Source organism: Euprymna scolopes, chromosome 45 (genome assembly GCF_053919585.1).
Source record: "Euprymna scolopes isolate OS-2025 chromosome 45, ASM5391958v1, whole genome shotgun sequence".
Classification (NCBI taxonomy): domain Eukaryota; kingdom Metazoa; phylum Mollusca; class Cephalopoda; order Sepiida; family Sepiolidae; genus Euprymna; species Euprymna scolopes.
Genome location: NC_136526.1, coordinates 60,336,323 through 60,363,336, shown reverse-complemented (window position 1 = coordinate 60,363,336; position 27,014 = coordinate 60,336,323). Strand labels below are relative to the sequence as shown.

The 27,014-nt window shown below is 33.6% G+C and overlaps 1 protein-coding gene across 1 annotated transcript in view; it reads left to right on the top strand.

Annotated features, from left to right (window-relative positions):
* Nucleotides 1–27,014, top strand: part of LOC145269209 (uncharacterized) — a 106,120-nt gene that overhangs the window by 36,779 nt on the left and 42,327 nt on the right. Inside the window, exons 3-4 of the mRNA XM_080124827.1 lie at nucleotides 21,637–21,686; nucleotides 23,022–23,678. Coding sequence (XP_079980953.1) covers nucleotides 21,637–21,686; nucleotides 23,022–23,678 — 707 coding nt within the window. The remainder of the gene's footprint in view (nucleotides 1–21,636; nucleotides 21,687–23,021; nucleotides 23,679–27,014) is intronic.

Genomic DNA, 27,014 nt, shown 5'->3' with positions numbered 1-27,014 from the left:
CTATATCCCTATGTTTTAATTCGCACCTAGCTGAATTTCCTACCCCCCCCCCCATACACACACTCACAACAATATAATGTATTTGTTCGATGTAACTCAATCTACTTCAAGGAGAAGACGCATCATGGCTGCTACAAACGATCTAAAATGAACTCTTAACACGTCAAACGCATATGACACGTATGCAAATCCTTTCCCTCTCATCTACTTCATATACTCTGGTGTCTGCTTGAACAACTAAAAACAGCCAACCTCCACCACCTTAGATTATCTATTAAATATCAAAACCTAAAATTAAAATTCCTCCCCCTCCACTCCTTACCCCTGCCTTTATCTCCTTCTCTCCCCTCCCCCTCCCTATATCCCTATGTTTTAATTCGCGCTTAGCTGAATTTCCTAACCCCCCACACACAACAATCTAATGTATTTTAAACCTCAAAACGTAACTATTGTCGATCTCCCCCTTATTATATTTTCCTCTTTTTCCCCCCTCGTACTTCTTCTAAAATCGTTCTTCCAAATAATAATAACAATCATAGATATGGTTCGGCAACCGAAACATGTGTAACTAAACAGATAAAACGGTAATAAAAAATTTAAAAAAACATATATATATATATATATATATATATATATATATATATATATATATATATATATATATATATACTAGCAAAGATACCCGTGCTTCGCACGGAGCTTTGTTGCGCACTCGGGTACCAAAATCTGTGGGCACCTTTCCAGTAAGTTGATGTTGTAAGAGCAACGATTGCATAAGGTGATTAACATTTTAACTACCTCTTGTAGTGACTGAAATTCAATCAGGAACTTCACAAAACATTTTCATCAAAAAGGAAGGTTACTTGATGTTACATAGTAAATTTTTCATTGAAGTAATTTTCAACTCTTGCTTAAATTTTATCTTGCACATTCAATACTAAAAACTTACCAAAATCAGATCATGTCAGTTTTTCCTCATATCCATTTCTCGAACTTTTCACTGAAGAGCCTCAGGGTAAACTACATTTCTGCTGCTTTGATTTGGAGCCAGAATGTAGAGTTTTTCTGAACTTCCTGTCCGGCTGATGGAGACGTAGAACATACCGTGACTGAAGCAGTCTGATGTCAAGTCTACGCCAATGGTGTTAAATGTCTGACCTTGACTTTTGTTTATGCTCATTGCAAAACACACCTTCACAGGAAATTGGAGTCTCCGGAATTTAAATGGAAGTTCTGAGTCCGATGGAACTAAGGGGATCCTTGGCAGTAGAACGGTTTCGCCTTTGTAGGGACCACAGGAAATGGTGGCCTCAAGTACATTGGTGTGCAATCTGGTGATAACACATCTGGTTCCATTTGTTGTTTTTGGCGGTTCCAAGGATCGAAGAATCATGATTGGCGATCCAATTTTGAGATTTAAAATGTGTGGAGGCATTCCAGATATCTCCAAAGAGTTTAAAAACTCCACAGGGTAGTGAACAGCTTCATATTCATTAGTAGCCGAATCAACTGACTTGTATTGCTTTGTGTCTCCTGGAAATTCATCCATTATTGAATTGTTCAAATGATTCACATTGCTGTTTAATGGCGAAATAATAGCCCTCTCAGCAAGCCAATCCGGTGATTTTCCATTGTTTTGCAGGTCTGGGTACACTTTGTCTTTCAGTTGCTTCTGATTACCGACACATTTACCAAGCGCAGTTGGAATCTTAATTGTGTCAGGTGAAGAAGTGATAGGAAACTGACCATTACCGATTTGGAGAAGCAATTTTGAGAAGTCTGCTGCAGCTGTGTTATCAGAGATATAGGCTCTCATATTAGTAGTCAGTCTCTTCACTATAACGTGCCTCCAGAGATAGGATTGTTTCAAACTTGCATTGACAATGTTAGCCCTTGTGCCATTTTTAACCACTGGGAGGATTTGACGGAAATCACCGCAAAATAAGGTTGGAATGCCACCCATGGGATTCTTGTTTCCTGTGATGTCTTGCAGTGTTCGGTCAATTGCTTCATAAGCACTCTTGTGCGTCATTGGGGCTTCGTCTACAATGATTGCAGAGGTGTCTCTAATTACATTTGCCATGGCTGAGTTACCAGTAATTTTGCAAACTGGCTGATCCATTCGATGAGTATCCAAGGGTACTTTAAAAGTGCTGTGAAGAGTGCGGCCACCTTGTAGTAGAGTAGCAGCAATGCCACTGGATGCTGTTGCAAGCACAATCTTTCTCATGGATCTAATCTTTGCAAGGATCAAATTGATTACAAAAGTCTTGCCCGTACCACTGGAGCATCAAGAAACATCATGTTTTTGTTCATTTCACCTTGTGCTTCCAACATTGCCATGAATGAATTGTAAACTTCTCTTTGAGAATCGGTCAGTTTTTCGTGCATATTTTCTGCTTGTAGGGAAAGTTCTTCAAGATTATAAGTAACTTCACGTTGATACTCTCTCGCGAGTCTTTCATCTCTCCCTTGCGTTGGTGCAGGTAATCCATAGCTTGCCAATGGTTGACCGCACATAAGGAGAACTTTTTCTTCAATTAGACAAAGAATTTTATTGTAGATGTCCTCATTAAAATCTGCTTCTGGATTGTTAACTTCTTGCCTGTATCTGTGAAGAATGTCTTCAGATATTACATCACGAAAAGCCATCCAGATCTCAAGAGGATTGCTTGGCTCACAGGCTGTTAAAATTATCGCAAATAGGCTTCGCAAATTTGAAGGTGATTGAGTGGCACTTGCCTCTCCTACTGCTTGATGCAAGTGATGGTCATTTTCTAGAAGGCCTCGAGCAAGGCACGCTGCTCTGTATGTTTCAAACACCTGACCATTGTATGCTCGCAAATCTTGAAATGAAGTTGGACCAGCAACCTCATTGAGCAACAGGCGTAAGAAATAACACTCCCCTGCTTTTGGACTAATCGTGTAGATTCTCCCAATGCATGGTGCCTTCCATACATTTTCAGTACCTTCAACTTGTACCCCACGCATTCTTCTCATCCATTTCTTTGTCGATTTGTTCCAAGTGTAAAACTCAGGGACTTCTACGTATTTGAGACCCCTTGCAAAGTCATCCTCATGGCAGAGTTGAAAAAATGCTGTCAAAGTTGTGGCAGGCGGTGGACCTTGGGCTCGTTCCAGAGCAGTATCAGCTGAGAACATGACACGCTGCCCATTTTCAAGATGAACAGAAAGTTGTACAATTGGGGGGAAATGTTCATGGATGGGATGTTCCAATATCCTCCAGGCCGCCTCTGAACTGCCGACATACCTTGCATTCTGGAACTGCTGGATCTCATCCACAATGTGACTTTGTACTTGGCCTTGTTGGTTAGCTGCTCCATCAGTTCTTTGTAGTTCAAACACTGCTTGATCACATCCTTTATTCACGTATTTGAGGACATATTTGATGCTTTGGATCGAGCTGCAAATTTCTACGTTAATGTGAGCGTTGAACTGCTGAAGGAGGACCTTGTTGTACGGAACAATCCACTGGTTTGTTATTTCTTGATTAACATACCGACCATTTCTCTTCATCCTTATTGTACCAGTCTGGCCTCCATCTTCTGGTTTTCTTCGCCTGTACTTGGGGTAAGAGTCTTGGCCTTGCTCGGTACACTGAAGAAATTCTTTTGGGTATTTTTTGGAACATTTGTTGTCAATCATACATGGACAATTTGGATTAAATGGTCCACAAGGTCCATGCACCATATGTGCCATCACTTTAGCATGAAGATCAGGATCTTCCTCTTTGTCAGGGATCTCTGCAGATATGCAGAGATCCATTTTTTCTGGTAGAAGTTTGTCCTCTGGGGCCTGCCAGGTGAGGATGTGTGCATGCGGCAGTCCTCTTTTTTGATATTCAATACTGTACAGGAAAGCCCTCAACCTGCCAAATCCTCCCTTTTTAATAAATTCAAGTAACTTTTTTAGCTTCTGCCTGAAAACCCTGGCAACAATATCTGGACGATCCTGAGGGTCTTGCCCTTGAAGACAATTTTCTGTAATTTCTGTCCACTTTGGATTTGTTGTGAACGTGATGAAGAGGTCGGCTCGGCCCATTCGCCGAACATATGCCATGGCATCACTTTGACGCTCAAACATGTATCGAGGGCCTCCTGTATAAGTTGCCGGAAGTACAACTCGTTGACCAAACTGTTCTGGATTCCCATCCTCCCTAAGAATTGAATCTCTCAAGTTGCTATAATTGTCAGCTCTCAGGGTCTGTTGCTCACGCCTCAGGAACTGTAAACGTTCTGTTTCAATCTTGCAGTACACATCCACCAGCCATTGTTGAAATAGCCTTCGGTACCAGAGAAAATAGTTTCCAGGCCGAGTCATTAAATGGTACGAATAAAATTGCTGTTGGGTAACTTTTCGCCCATTGGATGCCTTCATGTAGATGTTGTAAGATGGAGAACCATAGGGGTACATTAACGGGTACATTAAAGTATCGTAGAGGGGATGTAGTTCGGAGATCCGTTTTAATGCATCATTTCTAAAACACAAGACAATATCCCGGTTAGCTGTTGGTTCATTCTCCATTAATATTCCAATCTCATACGTTGTTGTTGGAGCATTGAATCGCCGTGGATGCTCTTCTTGCGGCCTTCGGTCTTCCCTTATGACAACTTTATGTTCTACCAAGTGTTCTTCTTCAATCCTCTCCTTTGTTGTTTTCAGCTGACAAATGAAGCTGTTGTTCTCATGTAAAAATTCAGTCAGACTTCGGAGAATGTCTCTATTGAGTCTACTGTCACGTCCCCGATTATGTAGTTCCTCTTCCAGACTATCCAAGAAGTAGACTTGAATAAACTTTGCTGTTTCATCTTCAGGTGGTAAAAGACTCCCAATCTGGTGGCAAACCTGGCCTCGAATTCTAAAAGAAGGATTCCACCCATGTACTGCCGCAATTTTGTGACCAAATGATGTCATTGCAAAACAATTGTTATAGCTGCGTAGATTTTGCAGAAAATCTTTAGAGATGGGACCATTGCCGGAGAGCAAATCTTGAAGCAACTGAGGCAGTGGTGGAAAGCTATCAAGCACAACTTTGCCAGAAGAACAACAACAACCAGGGGTTTCTCCTTTAAATTTTACAGCTGAGCAATGTTGACATACTTTGTCCATTTTTCCTATATCAGCTGTAGTGAGAGAGTCATTTTTGTTGTAGAGCAATCCTTTTCTATTGCAGTGTTCTATTTCATGGTGTCTCAAAGCAGTCATTCGTTGTCTAGCTGCCTCGTTTTCTGTCAATTGCTGGGGCAAAGTCATACTCTCTCTCCATGCAGCCTCTCGTTGTTGCCCTTGGTATAGGCGAAAGCTTCGTTGGGTTTCCGATTCATTCTGATGTCGTTGAGCCACTCTCAACTGACCTTGTGTACGTCTACTTACCTCATATAATTCATTCGATCGTAATATTGCTTCTCTTTCCAGTGCATATCTTTGCCTTTCTTGAATTTCATCTTGTGATGAATTTAACCGCCTTACAGCATGTCTAGTTCTGTCAGCTTCACGTTGGGTTTCTCTTTCCAAATCTGACAGTCTTGCTCTCCTTTCTCTTTGACGTATCCTGTTAAGTTCTAGACGTCTTTCTCTATCTGAATTGTTTTCATTGGAGCGAATTGCAGCAACTCTTAGTCTATTAGCTTCCAATCTTTCCATTCTTTCTTCCTCACTTTCGTTTCTACTTCGTTTGGGTGGCATAATTTCGGTTTTAAACGGAATTGTTTAACGATATTAATGATTGTAAATTAATTAAGCGTAAAGGAAATGTATACTAACTGAAATGGACGAACTATAAATAATATTTCTGAATAGTACAATTATAAACAATTATATTGTAGCAAAAATGAATAAAAGCGACCTACTTGTGACTCATTACTTCCGGGTGTAAACGTCACAGTCTAAAAGTAATAATTAAAAAAAAAAAAAGTAAATGTAAAATAAATGTAATACCAACTTAGGTTAACTAATATATGTAAACAGTACAATTAAAACAGTTCTATTAAAACCAATAATTACTAAGATCTAGGTAATTGTTAGTCTCATTGTTATGGTTTTAAAGAAAAAATGTGTAAAAAAAATTCTGCTTTTGTGAGTACGTGTATTTCTTTTAAATTACATAACCTTTTTATTTTATTATTTATATCTCTTTTAAATTTATATATTTTGTTAGTAAACTGGAAGAAATTCAGTTTAATAAAACCTTGTTCGTGTTCTTTACGTTAAACTCATATTTTTATAAAAGGTTAATCCGGTTTAAAGAAAGCACTACGTTTAAATAAGACTGGAAATAACTAATTCAATATATAAATAGAAAAATGAAATAAATATAAGCTTTAAGTCTTAAGATAGTAATAATCAAAATGTAATAAATTATTTGTAGTTCAAATCTATGATAAGACAGGCTTTCGAAATAGGCTCGACCAGAAAGATTAAATTGGAACGAAATTATAATCTCCGTGCCATTTTCAAAACAACCCCACAAAAGTAACGGTATCCTGCAGTTGGTTAAATGACAACGTTGGTTGTAAGAAAAATGTTAAAGAAAATGCGCTTATCTGTTTATTTTGAACTGTTTTATTTAATTAAAAAAAAATTGGCTATAACTGGAAGAGAGCGTTATGTTTTGGGGGTTGTTTAAAAAATAGAATGGAAATAAAGTTAGTTCCGTTTTAATTGTCTTTAATTGCGGCAAGCGCTAACAAAATTGAAAAATCACTGTTCACATTCGAAATGTTAACTTTTATAGGTTTACAGGTTTGCTGACAAGGCTGGGGGTGTTTATTTAGAAAGCCATACTTAACATGGGGAGGTTGGGATGTTTAATACAATTATTTTACTAAATTGATTTTTTTCATTTAAAAATAAAATTATTTCTTTTTTAATAAAGTTTTATTTTAAAATATTTGTTTTTGTTTATTTATATAAAATTACGATAGTTGAATTGTATTCTTTCAATTATATTGGCAAGTAAAATATAAAAGATTAAAACGGAACGAAATTGAAATTTCCATTACATTTTCAATACAATCCCAAAACATAAAGCTTTCCTCGCCAAAAAATTGTTTTAGAAGTAGAAGAAATTGATAATTATGCACTGTAAGAACCAAGCTGTCATATGGGCATTAAAGTAAAATTTTATCCAACTTTTGTACTGGGAAAATAATAATATCTACGAAAGTATTCAGTTGCGAAGTGTTTGAATATCAGATTCGTTGTCGGCGATTATTCCGAAACCTTGTAAAAAAAATATTGGGGGGGGGGGCGTAATTCTTGTAATATGATGTTTTAAATATTTTTTTAGGTTAAATTAAGGTTTCACGATATTTTGTAAATAAGCAGATCATCTAAATAAAAAATATGAAAACTATTTGAAATTTTAAACTATTTTCAAGAGTTAACAATTTTTATTTATTTTAAACATTACCATTTTTTTAGCTAAAATTGAAGTTTCACGATATAATTTTTTTTTTTTTAATTGTTAGTTGGAAGCACAAAATAAGTTACAAAACATCTTTGCCTTCATGGCTTTCAAAATAGTAACGTTAATATTTCAGAACGGTACCACAAATACCGAAGGAACTGAACTGTCTATATTGGTGGCCGGAAAACTCGTCCCGGGAAAACTCGTCTCCGGAAAACTCGTCTCCGGAAAACTCGTCTCCGGAAAACTCGTCCCCTTTCGCTAGGTAGGAAAACTGGTCCCTTATTGAATAAATACCGATTGAAAACACATTTTATGATCATTCTTGAAGGAGATATTATTTTTTAAAATAGACTATAGCCCCCCCCCCTAATATTTTTAAAAAATATTTTTACTTGTTTAATGTTTTCTTTTTTTTTTTTTTTTAATAAAATCGATTTTCTAAGTGTCCGTTTTCTACCTAACTGGCTAAGTTCTTAGTGGTTTCACTTATATTAAAGCGTTTATTATGTTCATACAAAGTTGATTACAAATTTTTTTTGTTCTTATTTTAACGATGTTTTTCGAGTCATAAAAACAATAATTAAAAACAAAAACAAAAAATTAAAAAACAGGGAGCGATTCGATTTTTCGTTACTTTTTTGTTTTGGTTTTTAATTATGATAGTTTTTTGTTGTTATGTTTTTGTTTTCTCTCATACCAAATGCACTCATGCGTTATTTAAAATTATATTTTTATCCATTATCAACATTTATTGTCGTCCTGTCAAATTTTGCAAAAATTAACTAATAAATTAAAAGCGAAATATTTTTTTGGCGCGATAGATGCCATGTGCTTACAATCTCTCGTTAACTAATTTTTAATTTTTTAAATTTTTACTTCAAAATTCTAAAATCAATCATTCAGAGAAAAAGTAATCACTAGATAAATTTATTAATCAATTTTATTGAAAACTCCGCTATCGTTTATCAAGAATCTTTTTAATTTCATTTTTGTTGGTTGTTTTTCGGAGGGAGATATAGTTTTAACCCCCCCCCACTCTCTCTCCCTCTCTCTAAATTATATTTAAAAAAATATTAAAATTTATTATTTTCTATTTAAAACTAAATCTCCCTCAGTAATTTCTTTAATTTTCTATTTTTTAGCGATTATCAAGACCCCTAAGATGTGATTTACCGGACATTATTTCTCGTTCGGGTTTGTATTACTGTACACATAGATTCGAAAAAGTTGTCAAAAAACAAATATATAACAAATAAATGTTATCAAAAGCAAGATAAATTACTTTTCTACCAAACTGGATATAATTTTCGTGTTTTTATTTAATTTAACATGTTTATTCAGCTCAAAAAGCATACAGTGTTTACCGATGTATTGGAAAATTCAAAATGGCGGCCGACTCTCTCTATTTAACACGGTAAGTTCGGGAAAAGGTGTTATAAATAATAAACCAGACAAAATACCATTAAAAAACCACCGAATATATGTCAAGTTATGTCACGGTAACATATATTGAGCAAATTTCTAACAGTATTTTGTCTAGTTTATTATTTATAACACCTTTTCCCGAACTTACCGTGTTTAAGAGAGAGTTGGCCGCCATTTTGAATTTTCCAATACATCGGTAAACACTGCATGTTTTTCGAGCTGAATAAACATGTTAAATTGAATAAAAACACGAGAATTATATCCAGTTTGGTAGAAAAGTAACTTATCGGGTAACCCAACTTATCTTGCCTTTGATAACATTTATTTGTTATATATTTGTTTTTTAACTACTTTTTCGAATCTATGTGTACAGTAATACAAACCCAAATTTCAATATTTTTTAAAATATAATTTAGAGAGGGGGGGGTTAAAACTATATCTCCCTCCGAAAAACAACCAACAAAAAATGAAATTAAAAAGATTCTTGATAAACGATAGCGGAGTTTTCAATAAAATTGATTAATAAATTTATCTAGTGATTACTTTTTCTCTGAATGATTGATTTTAGAATTTTGAAGTAAAAATTTAAAAAATTAAAAATTAGTTAACGAGAGATTGTAAGCACATGGCATCTATCGCGCCAAAAAAATATTTCGCTTTTAATTTATTAGTTAATTTTTGCAAAATTTGACAGGACGACAATAAATGTTGATAATGGATAAAATTATAATTTTAAATAACGCATGAGTGCATTTGGTATGAGAGAAAACAAAAACATAACAACAAAAAACTATCATAATTAAAAAACCAAAACAAAAAAGTAACGCTCCCAGTTTTTAATTTTTTGGTTTTGTTTTTTATTATTGTTTTTATGACTCCAAAAAACATCGTTAAAATAAGAAACAAAAAAATTGTAATTAACTTTGTATGAACATATTAAACGCTTTAAAATAAGTGAAACCACTAAGAACTTAGCCAGTAAGGTAGAAAACGGGCAATCGATTTTATTTAAAAAAAAAAAAAAAAAAAAAAACATTAAACAAATAAAAATTTTTTTTTTTAAATATTATGGGGGGGGGGTCTATTTTAAAAAGCAATATCTCCTTCAAGAACGATCGATATTTATTCAATAAGGGACCAGTTTTCCTACCTAGCGAAAGGGGACGAGTTTTCCGGAGACGAGTTTTCCCGAGACGAGTTTTTCCGGGGCGAGTTTTCCTAAATTCGTCTATATTATTGGTAAGTGGTACATTTTCACAATATAAATTTATAGGAATATAAACAGAACAGTGATATAAAAAATAATTTTGAAAGAAATATTGTTCACAAACCTTTTTTAATATTAATTTCAATTTTTTAATGTTGTATTAACTTAAAATCCAGCAGTTGATAGAGCAAACGTAGATATGTCTGTAGGTTTGGTAGCGTGCGGAAAGAATACGTTATTATTTCGAAAGGCAATCGTAGAGTGAGGAGGGGGGTGGGAATTTAAATAAATATTGTGAAATTTCAAGTTTAGATAAAAAAAAAAAAAGTATTAATAAAGTTATGCTTAAAATAAATAAAAATTATTGTTTATTTTTGAAAATAGGTTAAAAAAAAGTGTTAATGCGTAAGCACCAGAAGTTAAAATTATAAACAAAAGGTAAATTTAATAATAAAAATAAGTGGAAAAAAAATCCAATAAAAAGAAAAATATCTATTACCGACAACATGTAATGACGTAAATCTCCGATTGTACAAAATAAAATTAAATGAAAATATATTAAATAATTAAATGTTAAATAGATTTTGTAAATAGTACAGTTGAAATGATTAGAATATTTCCAATATGTAATAAGGTCGAGGTAATTAGTTATAGAGATTTAATATAATGTGATATGCAAATGAGCATAAGTCATTCGATATGGGGGTGGTTTGTAGAATAGTATATAAAGAAATTAGGCATTGATTCTTATGTCTCCTTTAACAGAAACATCCTAAAATGGGTTCTAATGTTTCTCTACCAGGAGAGATCTACCCTCTTACCTCCTTTATATTTCGTTGATGATGGAGAGCTGTACACACAGACAGAAATACACGAACCCTATTACTTTATAAAAATATAGATAGATAATGTGTATGTGTATGAATGTATGAATGGTAGATAGGCTATTTATTTTGCAAGAGTTAATCAAAACAAAAAAAGAGAAAACATGATTTCGAAAGGAACAGATTCTAAATAAGGGAACATCACTCAGAATGTTAAAGGTTTACCCTTAACAGTGTGCATTGTACAGGTCTACACTAGATTTGTGTGTGTGCGTGTGTGTGTGTGTGTGTGTATGTGTGCGTGTGTGTGTGTATGTATGTGTGTGTGTGTGTGTGTGTGTGTATGAACAGGGAACAGCCTTAAAATATCAGGAAATAATAATTAATTGAGTAATATATAACAATGAGAACTTTTTCAATCTTAAACAAAAAAAAACAAAAAAACTTTTACTTGGTTTCCATTTTAACATTTTGGGGGGGGGTATGCTGAAAACGAATAAAATCGTGAAACTTTATTTGCTATTCGATATACGCATTTATAGTTTCGCATAGTTTCTCAATGTTGTGTTTATAAACACTAGCACGTGCTCGCACATACTAAGATGGCCACAGGCAATAACATACGAAATGATATTGCTTATTATCTGGAAAATGTTTTATTTGCAGGGAATTTAAATGCGATGTTCGTCTTCAGCATATCCGAAAACTTATACAGATCATCATTTAAATAAAAATGTAAAGGTGGAAGCCAGGTAAAAATTTCCAAATAAATAAATAAATAAAATAATAAATAAAATAAATAATTAAATAAATAAATTAAATAAATAAATTAAATAAATAAAAACAATAAATAAAATAAATAATTTAAATAAAATAATAAAATAAATAATTTAAATAAAATAATAAATTAATCAAATAAATAAATAAATAAATAAATAAATAAATAAATAAATAAATGAATAAATAAAACAATAAATAAATAAATAAAACAATGAATAAATAAATAAATAATAAAATAAATAATAAAATAAATAAATAATTAAAAAAATAAATAAAATAAATAAATAACATAAATAAATAAAATATTTGTATAATTTTGTTAAGTTTTAAGATTTATATCGTTTGATGATTAATAATATTACAAACATTTTTATATTAAATATGAAATACAGCTTCATTAAATATGTACAATGTTAATTTGGTTAATTACTGTTTTCCATACTTTATATGGTAACAAGAGACAAACTCAATATCGTATTGATCTACAATGTCTATCTACGCATTGTTTCTTTAATATTTTCACACACATAAAAAAAATCATAGTTTCAAAAATTATTTCTACTTTTTTTTTTTAATTACAGGTTTGGTATACGTTTTATATGTAAGATGTTAATATTTTCTTTGCTTGCATGAATGTGAAAGTTTCGGCGTAACATAATTTTTATATAATCTTAAAAAAATTATTAATTGAAAAAGAGGAACATAGAAAAATAATTAAATTTTAAAAAAATCGAAAAATGGTACAAACGTTCAGGATACGAATGTACGGCTGCACGTCTGGGTCAATAAAGAAAAACAGCACTCTCTACCTCTCTTTAAACTACTTTACGTCATTTTCAAATAGCCTTTCGACTGTCTGAAATTTTGGCTTCCATGTAATCTATGTTTACAAAAAAAAAATCCGTTTGTTGCAATTTTGTGAAGGGCAAAATCTTTTTTGGGGTGGGGGTGGGGGCTAATTAAGCTATTTTGGGGAAAATTACTTTAATTTTTAATATTTCAAATGCTATCTTTATTCGGCCATTTTTGCCCGTACATAACTATCATCGTCTATTTCCTATGGCGTGGTAATGGCACGAGTACGTTAATATGCGTGATCACCAATAATTTTTAATAATGAAACATATTTTGTAATTCAACACAAAACAAAATAAATAAATAAATAAATAAATAATAATAATAATAATAATAATAATAATAATAATAATAATAATAATAATAATAATAATAATAATAATAAAAATGAAATCATAATGAAATAAAAAAAAATATTTCAATTTCTGCGAACTTGCTTTTCCGGTCACCATCTTAAAATGTTGACTTCCACCCGTCAAACTAGTCTTGTTTAAATGAACTCATCTCAAACTAGTCTTGTTTAAATGAACTCATCTTATAATCGTTTCGTTGTTAAATACAGATTGCCAAACAAAAAGTAAGTATTTATTAATTTAATTGCTTTTGAAGCTCTTTTTTTTATTACATTATGATTCCCTTTGTTTTACTAGGGGCGCGTCGAAACCATTATGATTGCCTTTGTTTTAATAGAGAAATAAGTCAACATTCCATGATTGCATATAAACGAAGAATGGTACTATAGAAATCACCCTAATCGGGTTTTTATTGTTTACTTTTGTTTTTAAAGTTTGTTTTGTAGGCACCGCCAAAAATGGCCGAAAAATCAAGTTGTTGTTGTTTTTTAAAACGAAATTACATTATTTATTTCTGAGTAACTTTCTTTTTTTTTCCAGAAAGATAAAACCCTGAATTTTATCATATAGAAAACAGAATAATATAAAACTTTTTCTACTATTTTTAATTAAATTTTAAATGTTAAATTTTCCCCAAAAGTTAACAATTGACATTTTTTGTCTTGCACCAAAAACGTACATAAATATTAAAAAAAAAAAAAAGGTTTTTGAAATAATTAATTTATTTATTTGTTGTCTAACTAAGATTTAGGATGATTTTCTAAGAGAATATGCAAAAATATTATAAGTACCTGGATTTCAAATAATTACACTTATTCATATAAGCAACCAGTTACTTTGCATCGATCTAGAGTCTAGATCGACACTGTTTACGTTTGCATTTGATAAAAAGCAAACTATGGAAGACCGAGCAGGCCAAAAAAAACTTATTTTTCAGTGACGAAAATTTCAATGTATTATTAAGCTGAGGCTGGCCAGTACCAGATGGGTGACCATTTGTATGAGTTTGGTTTTTAATGTGTATGTGTGTGGGGGCCAGGCTCCTCAAAATGGGGGGGGGGGGAGACAATTAAAAGCAGAATAAAAAAAAAATTATTTCAGCGCATTTAGTCCACCGTAGTCGAAAGGCGGCAAACGTTTTCAAACGGGATCGAAAAAATGATGCTATTTTTAACACAAAGTGCACAATATTTATCGAATTTTTTTTTTGTATCGATTCTTCAAAGCATGCCCTATTTAATAATGGTCATGCATTATTCGGCTCGCTAAAAAAAATTGTTAATATATTTATCAAAGATTTTAAAATGGCTTTTTTCGTATAAATATTTAAAAAAAACATTTTTTTTTGTTTTGCTTAACTTAAATTAATTATTTTACTTAACATATTCACCGAATTTCACACTTCAAAACTCAAAAGCGGGATAATTAAACACAATCGAAGTTCTGATATTCAGACGTCAAAATAAGGTATGCAAACAAGTTTTTTTTTTTAATCTATAATTCTGTCCCTTACAACAACACAATATGTTTTGTTCAGTTTCAGATGATTATTTTAAGCATATTTATTTTAAGCGTATTTGTACCCCCCTCAAAACAAGGGGGGTTGTAAGCAAAAAAAAAAAAAATATATATATATATAAATATCGTTTATGAAAAATAAGTACACTGTTATAAAGTTCATTCTTCTCTTAATAATCGCTGAAAATTTTGTATTGATCGGATAATTACCTGATTTTTGGTAGATTTTTTAAAAGACGGTCCGTCAAAAAGTACTGACTTACCCCCCCCCCCCAGTTTTGGCGGTGCCTTTTTTTTTTTTTTTTTCAGTGCTTTGAAAATTGTTTTTATATTGAAAACATCGCAATTACCTAACATATTATTACATATGGAGTAATTTTTTAAGGAAAATTTGGAATATGGTTGGATTATAATACTGATACTGACAAATAATAATAATATTAATAATAATAATAATAATAGTAATAATAATAATAGTAATAATAATAATAATAATAATAGGAAGTGCCTACTGCCTCTCCCTTCACTTAAAAATTCACCAAAATTCAGAAACACAATTTTAATGAAGTTTTCTGCATTTATTAACAATCACAGAATATAATAAACATTTTTTTTCATCTTAGTGGAAATGTTTTATTTCATGTAAGCAAAATAATTTTCTAACTTCTATTTTAAGTATTCAAAACGCATTTTTTTATAAAGATAAAACATTGTAGATGTTAGTAATTTATTTAAAAAAAATATTTTTCATTTATTTTACAAAAGACTCTAAAGTCCTGTCAATATGGAAGAGAACTTGTGCAATTTTCTATGCATTTGTGTTAACAAGTTTTTTGGCACTCTTGTTCTGCAACATGAAGGTTGTCTTAATGATGGAGTAATGTCTATGTGTGTTTATCATCCTGTGTTGCTCTGTGGTATCATCAATTTCCATTTCTTCATCAGGTTCGCCAGTCAACCTGACATACACATACATTTTACATTTAAATGTAAATATGCTGCTTAAAATTTAAATCTAACTATGTCGCTTAAGAAAACAATCACAAACAAAAAGTTTGACTCAATTATATTGAATCTGTTCTTGGCATTTTCACATCTAGAATCGCCAATTAAATGTAAATGTATTGTTTTAAAAATAAAATACAAATATATGGAATAAACAAAAGGTCTCGGCACCATAAAACCAAGCCAGCTTGCCACTGTTTGGCCCATGAGCACCTTGGTGTTATGAACCGTTGTTTTAAAAAATTTTTAAATACAACAAATATACAGAATAAACAAGGATAGATAACAAGAAAGATTTTCCACCTTGCAGTTCATTTGCATGACCACACTATATTACAAAATTGGATGAATAATTGCAGTGTTAGAAAGAGAACTTTGATGAACTGCTTTATCACCTTGTTCCTGTGGCGAATGTGGTTTTGGTTTAAGCTGAGGATATTAATGTAACACTGCACTGAATAGATGAAGAGATGTCTAGCATCACTTGCAAAACAAACCCTTGTTAAACTATTTCTAATATTGTAACTTTATTCCCTTGCCATCACATTATCCTCTACATAATTCATTCACTTTTTTACATTTATTCACTTCAAACAAGACATATTGCCACTTAGAGGTAGGGGTTACTATTAAAGATTATGTCTATAAGGACACTGTATTTAAATATCTGTACGTTCATAACAATTATGCAGGAAAGAGGGAGCGAATTCCAAAGCCTAGCAGTTTGAGGTAATAAAGCAACCACTGTAAAAATAAAAAAGTGAGAGAGTTGTATGCTCAGTCTGTCAAGTCCAACGTAGCTAAGTAGCGGCTTGGTTCCCACCAGTTTTGCAAATAATTAACAGGATCCTGAATAGAAGCATGTGCTTTATCCCAACCATCATCAATAGACATGCGGTACTCTCGTCATCAACATACAAAGCCAAACTCTTTGCCAAGAACTTTGCAGGTAATTCTATGTTATGCAATCAGCCCTACCATATTTCCTCCTGTGTCTGAAAACATGCTATGCAATATATGAATATCTGTGCATGATGTTGCCAAGCTAATAAAAAACCGTGATTCTAGTAAAGCAACTGTCCCTGATGCCATTACAATTATTGTGCTGAAAAAGCTTCAACCAGAACTAACTCCTATACTTACAAAGCTGGTTAAGCGTTGTCTTAAGGAAAATATTTTCCAACACCCTGGAATACCTCATCAGTATGTCCCCTATTTAAAAATTTAGGTGATTGGTTATCTCCCTTTCAATACAGCCCAATCAGTCTTCTGTACAACAAGTTGCTGGAATCTGTATTTAATAGGGAAGTAGTCAACCACCTCAGCAAAAATAACTCAATGACATGCAATATGGTTTATATTTTGCTAGATCTACAGCAGATGTACTAACAGTTATATGTTCTAGGACAATTGTACTTAACATATCAAAGGCCTTTGATAGGGTATGGCATACAGGGCTACTCCACAAAATCTCCTGCTACAGTATAGCTGGAAATGTCTTTTCAGTTATTAAAATATTTCTTTCTGATAATTTCATAAGGGTAGTGGTTAATGGGCAGAAGTAAGAAGCTCACAGTATTAATGCTGGAGTCCCTCAGGGGTCCATTGTAGGCCCAACTGTCATTTTTTGTTTTTTTTTACATGGAGGTCACTACTTTTCAAGGCCACTCAAGGATAAGGGTTTTTGCATGTACAGTAATCAATGGGATAGTATCGTAGTAATCGTTAGTATTGGAGATTTGATAAAGTGTCTTACTGAAGGGGGCAATTCATCAGAAATTTGTTTATGTTGGACTTGAAGACATCCAAGTTGTAGTCAAGTGGGAAACGGAAGAGAGTTCCACTGGCTCTTCTAAGCAAGAAGCTTTGGTCATGGAATCTACGCTTTGATTAAAGCACAAATAAAGAGTGGGGAAACTTACTGACAGTGGTTTCAGCTACACGGGTGTTTTTTTGTGAAAGATTGGCGAGAGGGGGCCAGAGATTGAAGCTCAGACGAGCACTTGCCATGGAAATAATGATAAAAGAAAGACAGGCACGCAACGTCTCTCCTGTGGGAGAGAGGTTGCAGGAAAGAGAATAGGGTATCCCCCTCTAAGCCATGAAGTCTATTTTGTACTCTGTAAAGGCAGGATAAGCTGTTTTTAGCAGCTCCTGTTCAGATGTGGCAGCAGTACTCAATTCTTGGACGTACTTGGCTTTTATACAAATAGAGAATTTCATCAGTAGTGAGATATCTTCTGGAGCAGTAGAAGGATCCTACCATTTTCCCAGCAACAGAATTGATGTACGTGTTTCATTCCAGATTATGAGTAAAGATCAAACCCAGAAGGTTGTCAAAACATAGAGCCTTCCCAAGACGAGAGCCATCCATTTCAATTGATGCCAGATGTGGATCAGAACGTTGATTGTGTAAAGATAGGAGCTTGGTTTTAGATGCATTAAAAGTAACCAGCCACCTCTTCCCCCACTGTACCATACACTTAAGATCAGAAGAGAGAGAATCAGAAAGAACTTTGTCATTTACGGCCTTTGATGTGTGCCATAGATAGTTGTGTCATCAGCATAGATGTCAATGAATGATTTAAGTATATGTTTTGCGAGATCATTGATGTAGATCAGGAAGAGAGTTGGGCCCAGGATAGACCCCTGAGGGACTCCAGCATTAATACTGTGGGCCTCTGATTTCTGCCCATCAACCACTACTCTTATGAGCCTATCAGAGAGAAATTTAATAATTGAGAAAACATTTCCAGTTATACCATAGCTGGAAATCTTGTGAAGTAGGCCCCTATGCCATACATTATCGAACTGCCCTAGAAAGGAAACCTTTGTCGAGAGATTCGCTAATCATATGAGATATAACCATTAGATCTAGCAGGACAGAAACCATATTGCATGTCACTAAGGTTATTTCAGCTGAGGGGGTTGACTACTTCTCTATTTAATATGGATTCCAGCAGCTTACTCATGACAAACAGGAGACTTATTGGTCTGTACTGAGAGGGAAATGAATTATCACCTGAATTCTTAAATACAGGGCATACTGATGAGGTTTTCCAGAGTGTTGGAAAGCACTTTTCCTTAAGGCACGCTTAAACTGTTTTCTAAGTATGGGGGCAAGTTCTGATTGAAGCTTTTTCAACACTATAATTGGAATGCCATCGGGGCCAGTTGCTTTAAAGGGTAGAATTAGCTGCAAAGTTTTGGCAAATAGTTTGGCCTTGTCTGATGCTGACGAGATGACCTCAGGTCCATTGATGATGGTTGGGATAGAACACACACTTCTGTTCAGGATCCTGTTTGTTATTTGCCAAAACTGGTGGGAACCAAGCCGCTACTCAGTTACTTTGGATTTAACGGACTGACCATATAGCTCACTTGCAGTTTTTATATACGCTTTTACAGTTGTTGTTCTGTGCACAATTGCAGCAGCACATTCTGGGGAGAACCATGGCTAGCTGTTTGGTTTTTGTTGGAATTTTTTGGATGGTATGAATCGGTCTATGCCTACAATTAATCATTTGGTCATATCTGATAATATAGAGGACACATTTTTTTTAAACATGTAATGCAGAGGTAGATCAGATATAGGTGTATGGGCGCTATCCCAGTCAGCCATAGAGTATCGATATACAGTAAGGTGGAGAGGTACGTCTAAGACTTATTTCATTTCATTTTTATCTTAACTGATACAACAGAGTGGTTGGATGATCCCAGGGGAGATAGAACGGAACATGAACATAGCTCAGGGGAAGTTGTGAAAAAAGGTCTAGAAGGCTTGCATACTGACAGATAATATCGGCCACACAGGTGGATCTGTGAACAATCTGAGTGAGGTCATAAGCAACGGCAAAACCATCACAGAACCTCCCCTCATCATCTGTCTTATTTGAGTGGGTCAGCCATTCTACATTATGGAGATTGAAATCACCACAAATGTGAATGTTAGCTAAAGCATGGAATATGATGAGCAGACTGAATGTGGTCAATTTTCTCAGATATACTCTTAAAGATAGTAACTCCGTGTTGTGGGGGGGGATAGACGGCAAATATAAATGCAGTGGTGTAAGCAAGTGCAACATGGAAGCACATATAAGGTAAATTAGGGTCCTGTCTGGAGGTATCCCTACCACACGGGGAGCCATCTTTTATGTAGGCGCATATTCCATGCCCATGGCGGTCTTGCAGGTCAGATTTAGATGTTAAGTTAGAGTATCCTTTAAATATGAACTCATCTATGGCTGTATACGAACAAGTCGGCCCTATGCCTGTTTCACTTAGAAAGAATATGTCCGGTTTTGTCTCCTGTAATTGGATGTCAACCTCTGGAAGGTGTAAACGTAGACCCCTAATGTTGGAGAAGGAGAAATTGTAGTAGGGATCTACGTTTGAGGATGGGGTTCTAGGTTTATTCATGTTTTTTTTTTTAGCTATTTCCTGTTGAGGTTTGGGGATTTATGGAACAGGTCGAGAGATCTACATCAGTGATCTCCCAAATCACATCCTAAGTTTATTCATAGATATGCTGACAACACTACCATCTATGGCAATATATCAAAGGCTGTATACGAACAAGTCTTCTCTGATTTTCTCTCTTCTGATCTTGTGCACGTGGTCAAGGGGAAAGAAAGAAGCTTAGTCTTATCAGCAGTAAATGTTAACATCTATTTATGCCTCATTCCACCAGAGACTGCTAGTAATTTTCTAAGGTTTTGTACATTGTGTACATATATAAATTAGATTTCGTCTCAAGATGTAAAAAGTGTGGTGTCCATAGCAAACATATCTCGGACACAATTTTATCACTTTCTTAATAAATATCAGGAATAATAAAAGTCTAAGAGTCGAAGTCTAAAGCAAATGTGCATTTATATAATGTTGTGTTGAATACAATTACAAAAGAACACCTGAATATTTTTGTTTAAGAAGAATCTGATTATATTAATCATACAGTAACACTGTATGATTTTATTTTCATGAGAAAAAACTTCATCCCAAACTCAATCAAATGTTGTAAATATACCAAGGCCTACTGCCCTACTTTTTCAAGGTATGGAATATGTGTTCAGAGATGACTATTTGAATACCTACAGTTTCATTACTTTACCTAACTCTACACTGTTTGTCAAAATATATTTAGCATTTATTAACCACTATTAACCTGTTCCTTTTATTGTGATTCTCTTGCTACATGTCTAAGAATTATTCATTCACTTGAAAACTACTGTAAACCTGTTTCTGCTATTTTGACTTTAAGTTGACCCTTTCAATGCTGACTCTATCCCCTCTCATCTGACCAATGTCATGTATTTGTCATCGAATATTTATTTAAGTTTTTTCCTCTATTCAATGACAGAATGTATATTTCCACTGACATTCCATATTCTACAGCCTCGTCTAGTTGTTCAAATATATACATATCATTTACAGATCACAAAAATCTATCATCAGATTCAGTATTGGCAAAGTCGTCAATTTTGGAAGATGTTATAAAGAATCATTAACTCAACAACGTTGTTTGATTGGCCTATACTCTAACAGGTATTAATCGAACTCTAACATTAATTTAAAAAACCATTACAAACGATTAAGTAACAAAAACATCAATAAAAAATTTAAATGTTTTGAATAAATTTATAATAATGAGAATTTGCAATTTTTCATGTCTTTTTATTGTATTAAACGAAAATTATTTTATTGATATTTTTAGACCAATTCCAGAAAATCTGAACTGCCTATGTCTATTGTCGGTATTCACAAGCATAGCTTCATGTCCTTTAAAGAAAACATATTGCTTAAGATTCAAATATTTTTTAAATAACAGGTAATTGTTTTTATTTGTAAAAATCTTTAATTTTCCTTGTTTTTTTATGATTATTTTAATTGTGTGAATTTTGTTTTATTTAAATTATAAATTTTGTAAGTTCAATATATTTTCTTGCTGAATATATTTCTTATCAATAATGACGGTTTATGATATTTTTAAACTTCAACTTAATGTTATTTTTCATGTGGGTAAATATATGAACTAATGAAATATATTAAGGCATATATGTAAAAGTTTTAAAAAGCAGGGGAAAAGAATTACCAGGTTTATTACATGCATATTAGATATTTATATTTTTTAATGTGACAAAGATTAATGATTTTTATTTGGTTATGTTTCATGGCATCTTAATATTTTGCAAAGAACATGTACAAAATTTTTTTGTGAAATTGGTCTTTCTTTTGCAGAATATCCAGCCATCAATACAATCCCAATTGCTCCAAGTTAAACGCTTGAAGTAAATGAGTCTTTATGTATGTCCCAAAATAAATTAAATAGTTAGAAAATGAGACAAAGCTCTAATTAGTAGAACAACCATGTAAAAGAAAGGATCAGGACACAATGATCAGAGTATTTGATAAAGAGGTAAAGTGGGACCTTAGTTTGTAGCATATGGGTGACTGGATTAAACAGCTATTATTAGTTTTTGGCTTGATTTATTGTATATTTTTTATGTAAAATTTGTATAATTTTATCTTTTCTTCACAGGTAAGAGTTACAGTGGACAATAACGTCATATAATAACCATGAACGGCAGTTTTATTCTTCTGAACTAAGATTATCACTGATTTCCCATTAAAGAACAGATGAATCAATTTGGAGAAATAAAACGGAAACTGAAGAACATATGTTGATTAGCACACAGTGGAAAAAATAACTTGTCAGTAAATGTGTTGCATTTTTATATAAAAACATGTTTGGAGACATTGAAAACAAATGTTATTCTTGAATAAATCTTAGCTTAAAATTTTCAATACGAAGTTTAGAAATAAACATTATTACAAAAGCTTATCTTTTGCAAATGTTTGCAAATGACATTTTGCTATAAAAATATAATATTGGATGAGCATCTTTTAGCAATTTGAAATCATAACAGACTAGAAAAAATAAAGCTTTGTGAATTGTGTGATAAAACATGATCAACCAGTTAAAGGTTAAAGACTAACACGCTGACAGATAACACATGTGAAGTGTGTGGTATGGCATCTTCAAATTATTCTGAAACTAAGGAGCACCTGTAAACTCCAACAAAAGAGCAAGTTTTTTTGTAAAGAGGGTGGAAAAGCATTTGCAAACAATCGTGATGTACCATCAAACATGCGAACAAACTGGAGAGTAAACTTGAATACCTACTGGAGAGAACTTGAATGCCTAAAGGAGAGAAATTGAATGCCTAGTAGACACTGACCTCGAGTGCCTAAGAGAGAAAACTTATTGGGAAGTGTAAGATAAAATATTTGTACCCAATGCTGAATGAAAATCACACATAAGACCACACACTGGAAAGAAACCTTTTTCTTGTTAAGTGTGGGGTAAATCATTTGCCCATAAAAATCATGAAACAGAACACATGATAACAAACACTGGGAGAAACCTTTTTCTTGTGAAATTTGTGGTAAAGCATTTGCACATCAGACATGCAGACAACAGTAAAAATTGTGGACACACACTGGAGAGAAACCTTTTTTCTTGTAAAGTTTGTGCTAAACCATTTGCACATAAAAATCATGTAACAGAACACATGCAAACCCACACTGGAGAGAAACCTTTTCTTGTGAAGTTTGTGGTAAAGCATTTGCACATCATACATACAGCCAATGGTAAACATGCGGACACACACTGGAGAGAAACCTTTTTCTTGCGAAGTGTGTGGTAAAGCATTTGCACGTCAAAATGATGTAAAGAGACACATGCGAACACACACTGGAGAGAAACCTTTTTCTTGTGAAATTTGTGGTAAAGCATTTGCACAACAAACGAATGTAACGAAACACATGCGAACACACACTGGAGAGAAACCTTTTTGTTGTGAAGTGTGTGGTAAAACATTTGCACAGAAAACTCAAGCAATGCTACACATGCGAACACACACTGGGGAGAAACCTTTTTCTTGTAAAGTGTGTCAGAAAGGAATAGCATATCAACATCAGTTAACAGAACACATGCGAACACACACTGGAGAAAAACCTTGTTCTTGTAAAGTGTGTGGTAAAGCATTTGCACATCAAATTACTTTAAGAGAACACATGCGAACACACACTGGAGAGAAACCTTTTTCTTGTGAAATTTGTGGTAAAGCATTTGCATATCAAAATCAAATAAAGCTACACGTACGAACACACACTGGAGAGAAACGTTTCTCTTGTGTGATTTGTGGTAAATCATTTGCACATCAAACTAGTGTAACGAGACACATGCAAACACACACTGAAGAGAAACCTTGTGTGTGGTAAAGCATTTGCACGTCAAAATTATATAAGAAGACATGTGAAAACACACTGGAGAGAAACTTTATTCATGCGAAGTTTGTGGTAAAACATTTGAACATCAAACGAATGTAATGAGACATGCAAACACACACAGGTTGTGGGCCCCTTGATTTCCGAGAACTTCGACTGAAGTAAAATAAAACCAAAAAAGAGATACAGCCTGGCAGATATATAAAAGAGAGACCATCAAACCAGATACTGTATTTTTTTACTAAGTGTTTAAGAGAAAGAAATTTAATGGAACGTTCGATTATCTGAGTATCTCATACAGAGTTCAAGTGTTAGCCCCAGGTAGTAAGACGCATAGATCACAAGAAAGGAATACTACGACATATTTAAATGTTCAATAGGTTTTTATGACGAATGATGCACAACAAACCAGAACAATTATTGTCATTTAATGCGTTAAGACCAATAGGCCACAAGAAATGAACACTGCAACATATTTAAATTGTCAACTGGGGGAGAGGAAATTGTTTTCCTAACTTTTAATAAGTTTGTAATATATGGCAAAGTATTTTTAGGATAATCCAATGCTAAACTACATATGAAGACACAAGAATTGTTATGATGTGTGTGGTTAAACAATTACATTTAAATATATATTGATGCAACATAGGAAAACATAGAAATTGATTGTCCACTTTACAATCTACTAACAAAATTTGTAATATATGTCACAAAACCATTGCAGTCAAATCCAATGCTTAACTACACATGAAAACACACTCTAACAAGAGTTGTTATTCATATTAAGTGTGTGGTTAAACAATTACATTTAAATATCTATTGATGCAAATATACGAATACATTGCAGAACACACTCTTCATAGAATTTGAATGACAACTTGACACTGTCCTCAAGAGTCTAAGTTTGTGAGAGGATGTCTTTCATCTTTTCTGAGGATAATTTACCAGAAAGGCCTGTTAGAATTACGTTCGTATTCTTATCATACATGTCGCAAAGCATTTGCAGTCAAATCCAATGCTACACATGAAGACATTCAAATCTTAATTAAAAATATTAGAACAGCTAACCCTACCGCGAACATGCTGCCGGCAATCTTTTAAAATATTTACATACTTAGTATGAGGCAAGATAGAGAAAGTAGCAACCTGCTTGGAAGTCCTATTCCGTCTTGGACGTAAGAAGTTACAATTTGGGATTTTTTTTATGTGACATGAGCAAGATCTTGGTTTACATTACATTTAAACTTGGTATGTCAGTAAAGTTTCAGAAGCAGTAGCAGGAAGGGAATTAGTAAGTCTAAGACAGAGGAAACTTAATGTAGAAAACTTTTAGCATTTAGCGACTACTATGAGCCATCAGTTTATATCTGTGGGTCAAAGATAGCAGTTGTCTCTAAGTTTGTATACTTGGGTAGCAGGAAGGGAATTCCTAAGTCTAGCTGTCTGAGAGAGGAAACTTATTGTAGAAAACTTTTAGCATCAAACGACTTCTATAGTGAATAAGGTGTACTTTAGTTGCTAAGAGGGTTTGTTGGGGGGTATGTATGTTGAGGTGGCACAAGTACAAAGAATTCATCAGCGCATACACTTGTAAAACAGGCACAGGGTGAAACGGCGAAAGAACAGATTGGAGCTTAGTTGACAGTGCCGAACCTATTAGCTTTGATACTCTTCTTTGATCTTTTAAATAAAGAGAGACTTACGGTAAATACACCAACCCTTAATGTAGAAAACTTTTAGGATTTAGGGACGACTATCAGCCATCAGTTTATATCTGTGGGTCAAAGATAGCAGTTGTCTCTATGTTTCTATACTTGGGTAGCACACTGTATGTCTGGTACCCTGGATGATGAGGTATCGTTACGGATTAGCAGGGTAAGTGATGCCTTCGGAAAGTTGGACGGACGTCTGTGGAGACGTCATGGGATCTTGCTGCCAACTAAGATTAAGGTTTATGCCGCATACGTTCTCTCTACTCTTCTCTATTGTTGTGAAACCTTGACAACGTACAGGGAGCATTTGAGACGTCTCAAGCGGTTTAATCAGATGTGCCTACGGTGAATCTTAGGTGTGGGTTGGCAGATGTATGTCAGTGATGTGGAGGTGCTTGATCGAACCCAATGCCTTAGCATTGAGGCTCACGTTATTAAGCAAATACTGAGATGGAGTGGACATGTGGTGAGGATGTTAGACAATCGACTTCCCAAACATCTCCTTTATGGCGAGCTCGCCGAGGCAAGATGTCTGGCTCAAACGTCTAAATTGAGATTAAAGGATTGTTTAAGATCCACTTAAAAAAGTGTGGGATTGATGAAGGAACCTGGGAGAGTCTTGCTTTGGATCGCGGAGGGGGGAGAAGGACCTTGTGGGGAGGTGTGGACAAGTTTGAGGTGGATCAAACCAAGTATGAGTGGCTGAAGCGCAAATCCGGAAAGAGAGGGTGAAAGGAGCCATGGATGGGAGAGGGAGCCAAATTTGTCTGCAGTGTGGGGTGTGCTGAAGAATATGTCTTAGCAGAGCTGGGCTGATGAGTCACCAGTCTACTCATCGGCGCAGCAGGACACAAAACAGTCTAGAGTTGCCAGAGTTAACCTGTGCACACTGCGGACGAATGTACAAAACAACAGGCAGTTTGAAACGGCATTTGATCCTGCATATAAAAGAACAGCAAGAATGTGCTCTTAATGGTGTGCATGTCTGTACAATGTGTGCTAAGGAAGGCCAGAGTTAAGCAGGGCTTAAAAGCCACATTCGTGCAACCCTTCACTCAATGTTTTCGTGTTTCTTAATACTTTTTTGTGCTATATCGAGTGATGGCAATATTCGAAAGCGAATTTACTGCAATCATATGTATAATTATATAATTATATATATATATATATATATGTATGTATATATATGTATAACTCTATATGTATGTATATGTATATATCTATATGTATGTATATGTATATATATGTATATATTAATACATGTATATATTTGTATATGTATATATAAGTATATATGGATATATGTATATGCATATATTAATATATGTATATATATGTATATATTATTATGTATATGTATATATATGTATATATTAATATATGTATATACATGTATATATGTATATATTAATATATTTATATGTATATATATGTATATATTAATATATATATATATGTATATATTAATATATGTATATGTATATATATGTATATATTGATATATGTATATATATATATATATATATATTAATATATGTATATATATGTATATATTAATATATATATATGTATATATTAATCTATGTATATGTATATATTGATATATGTATATAT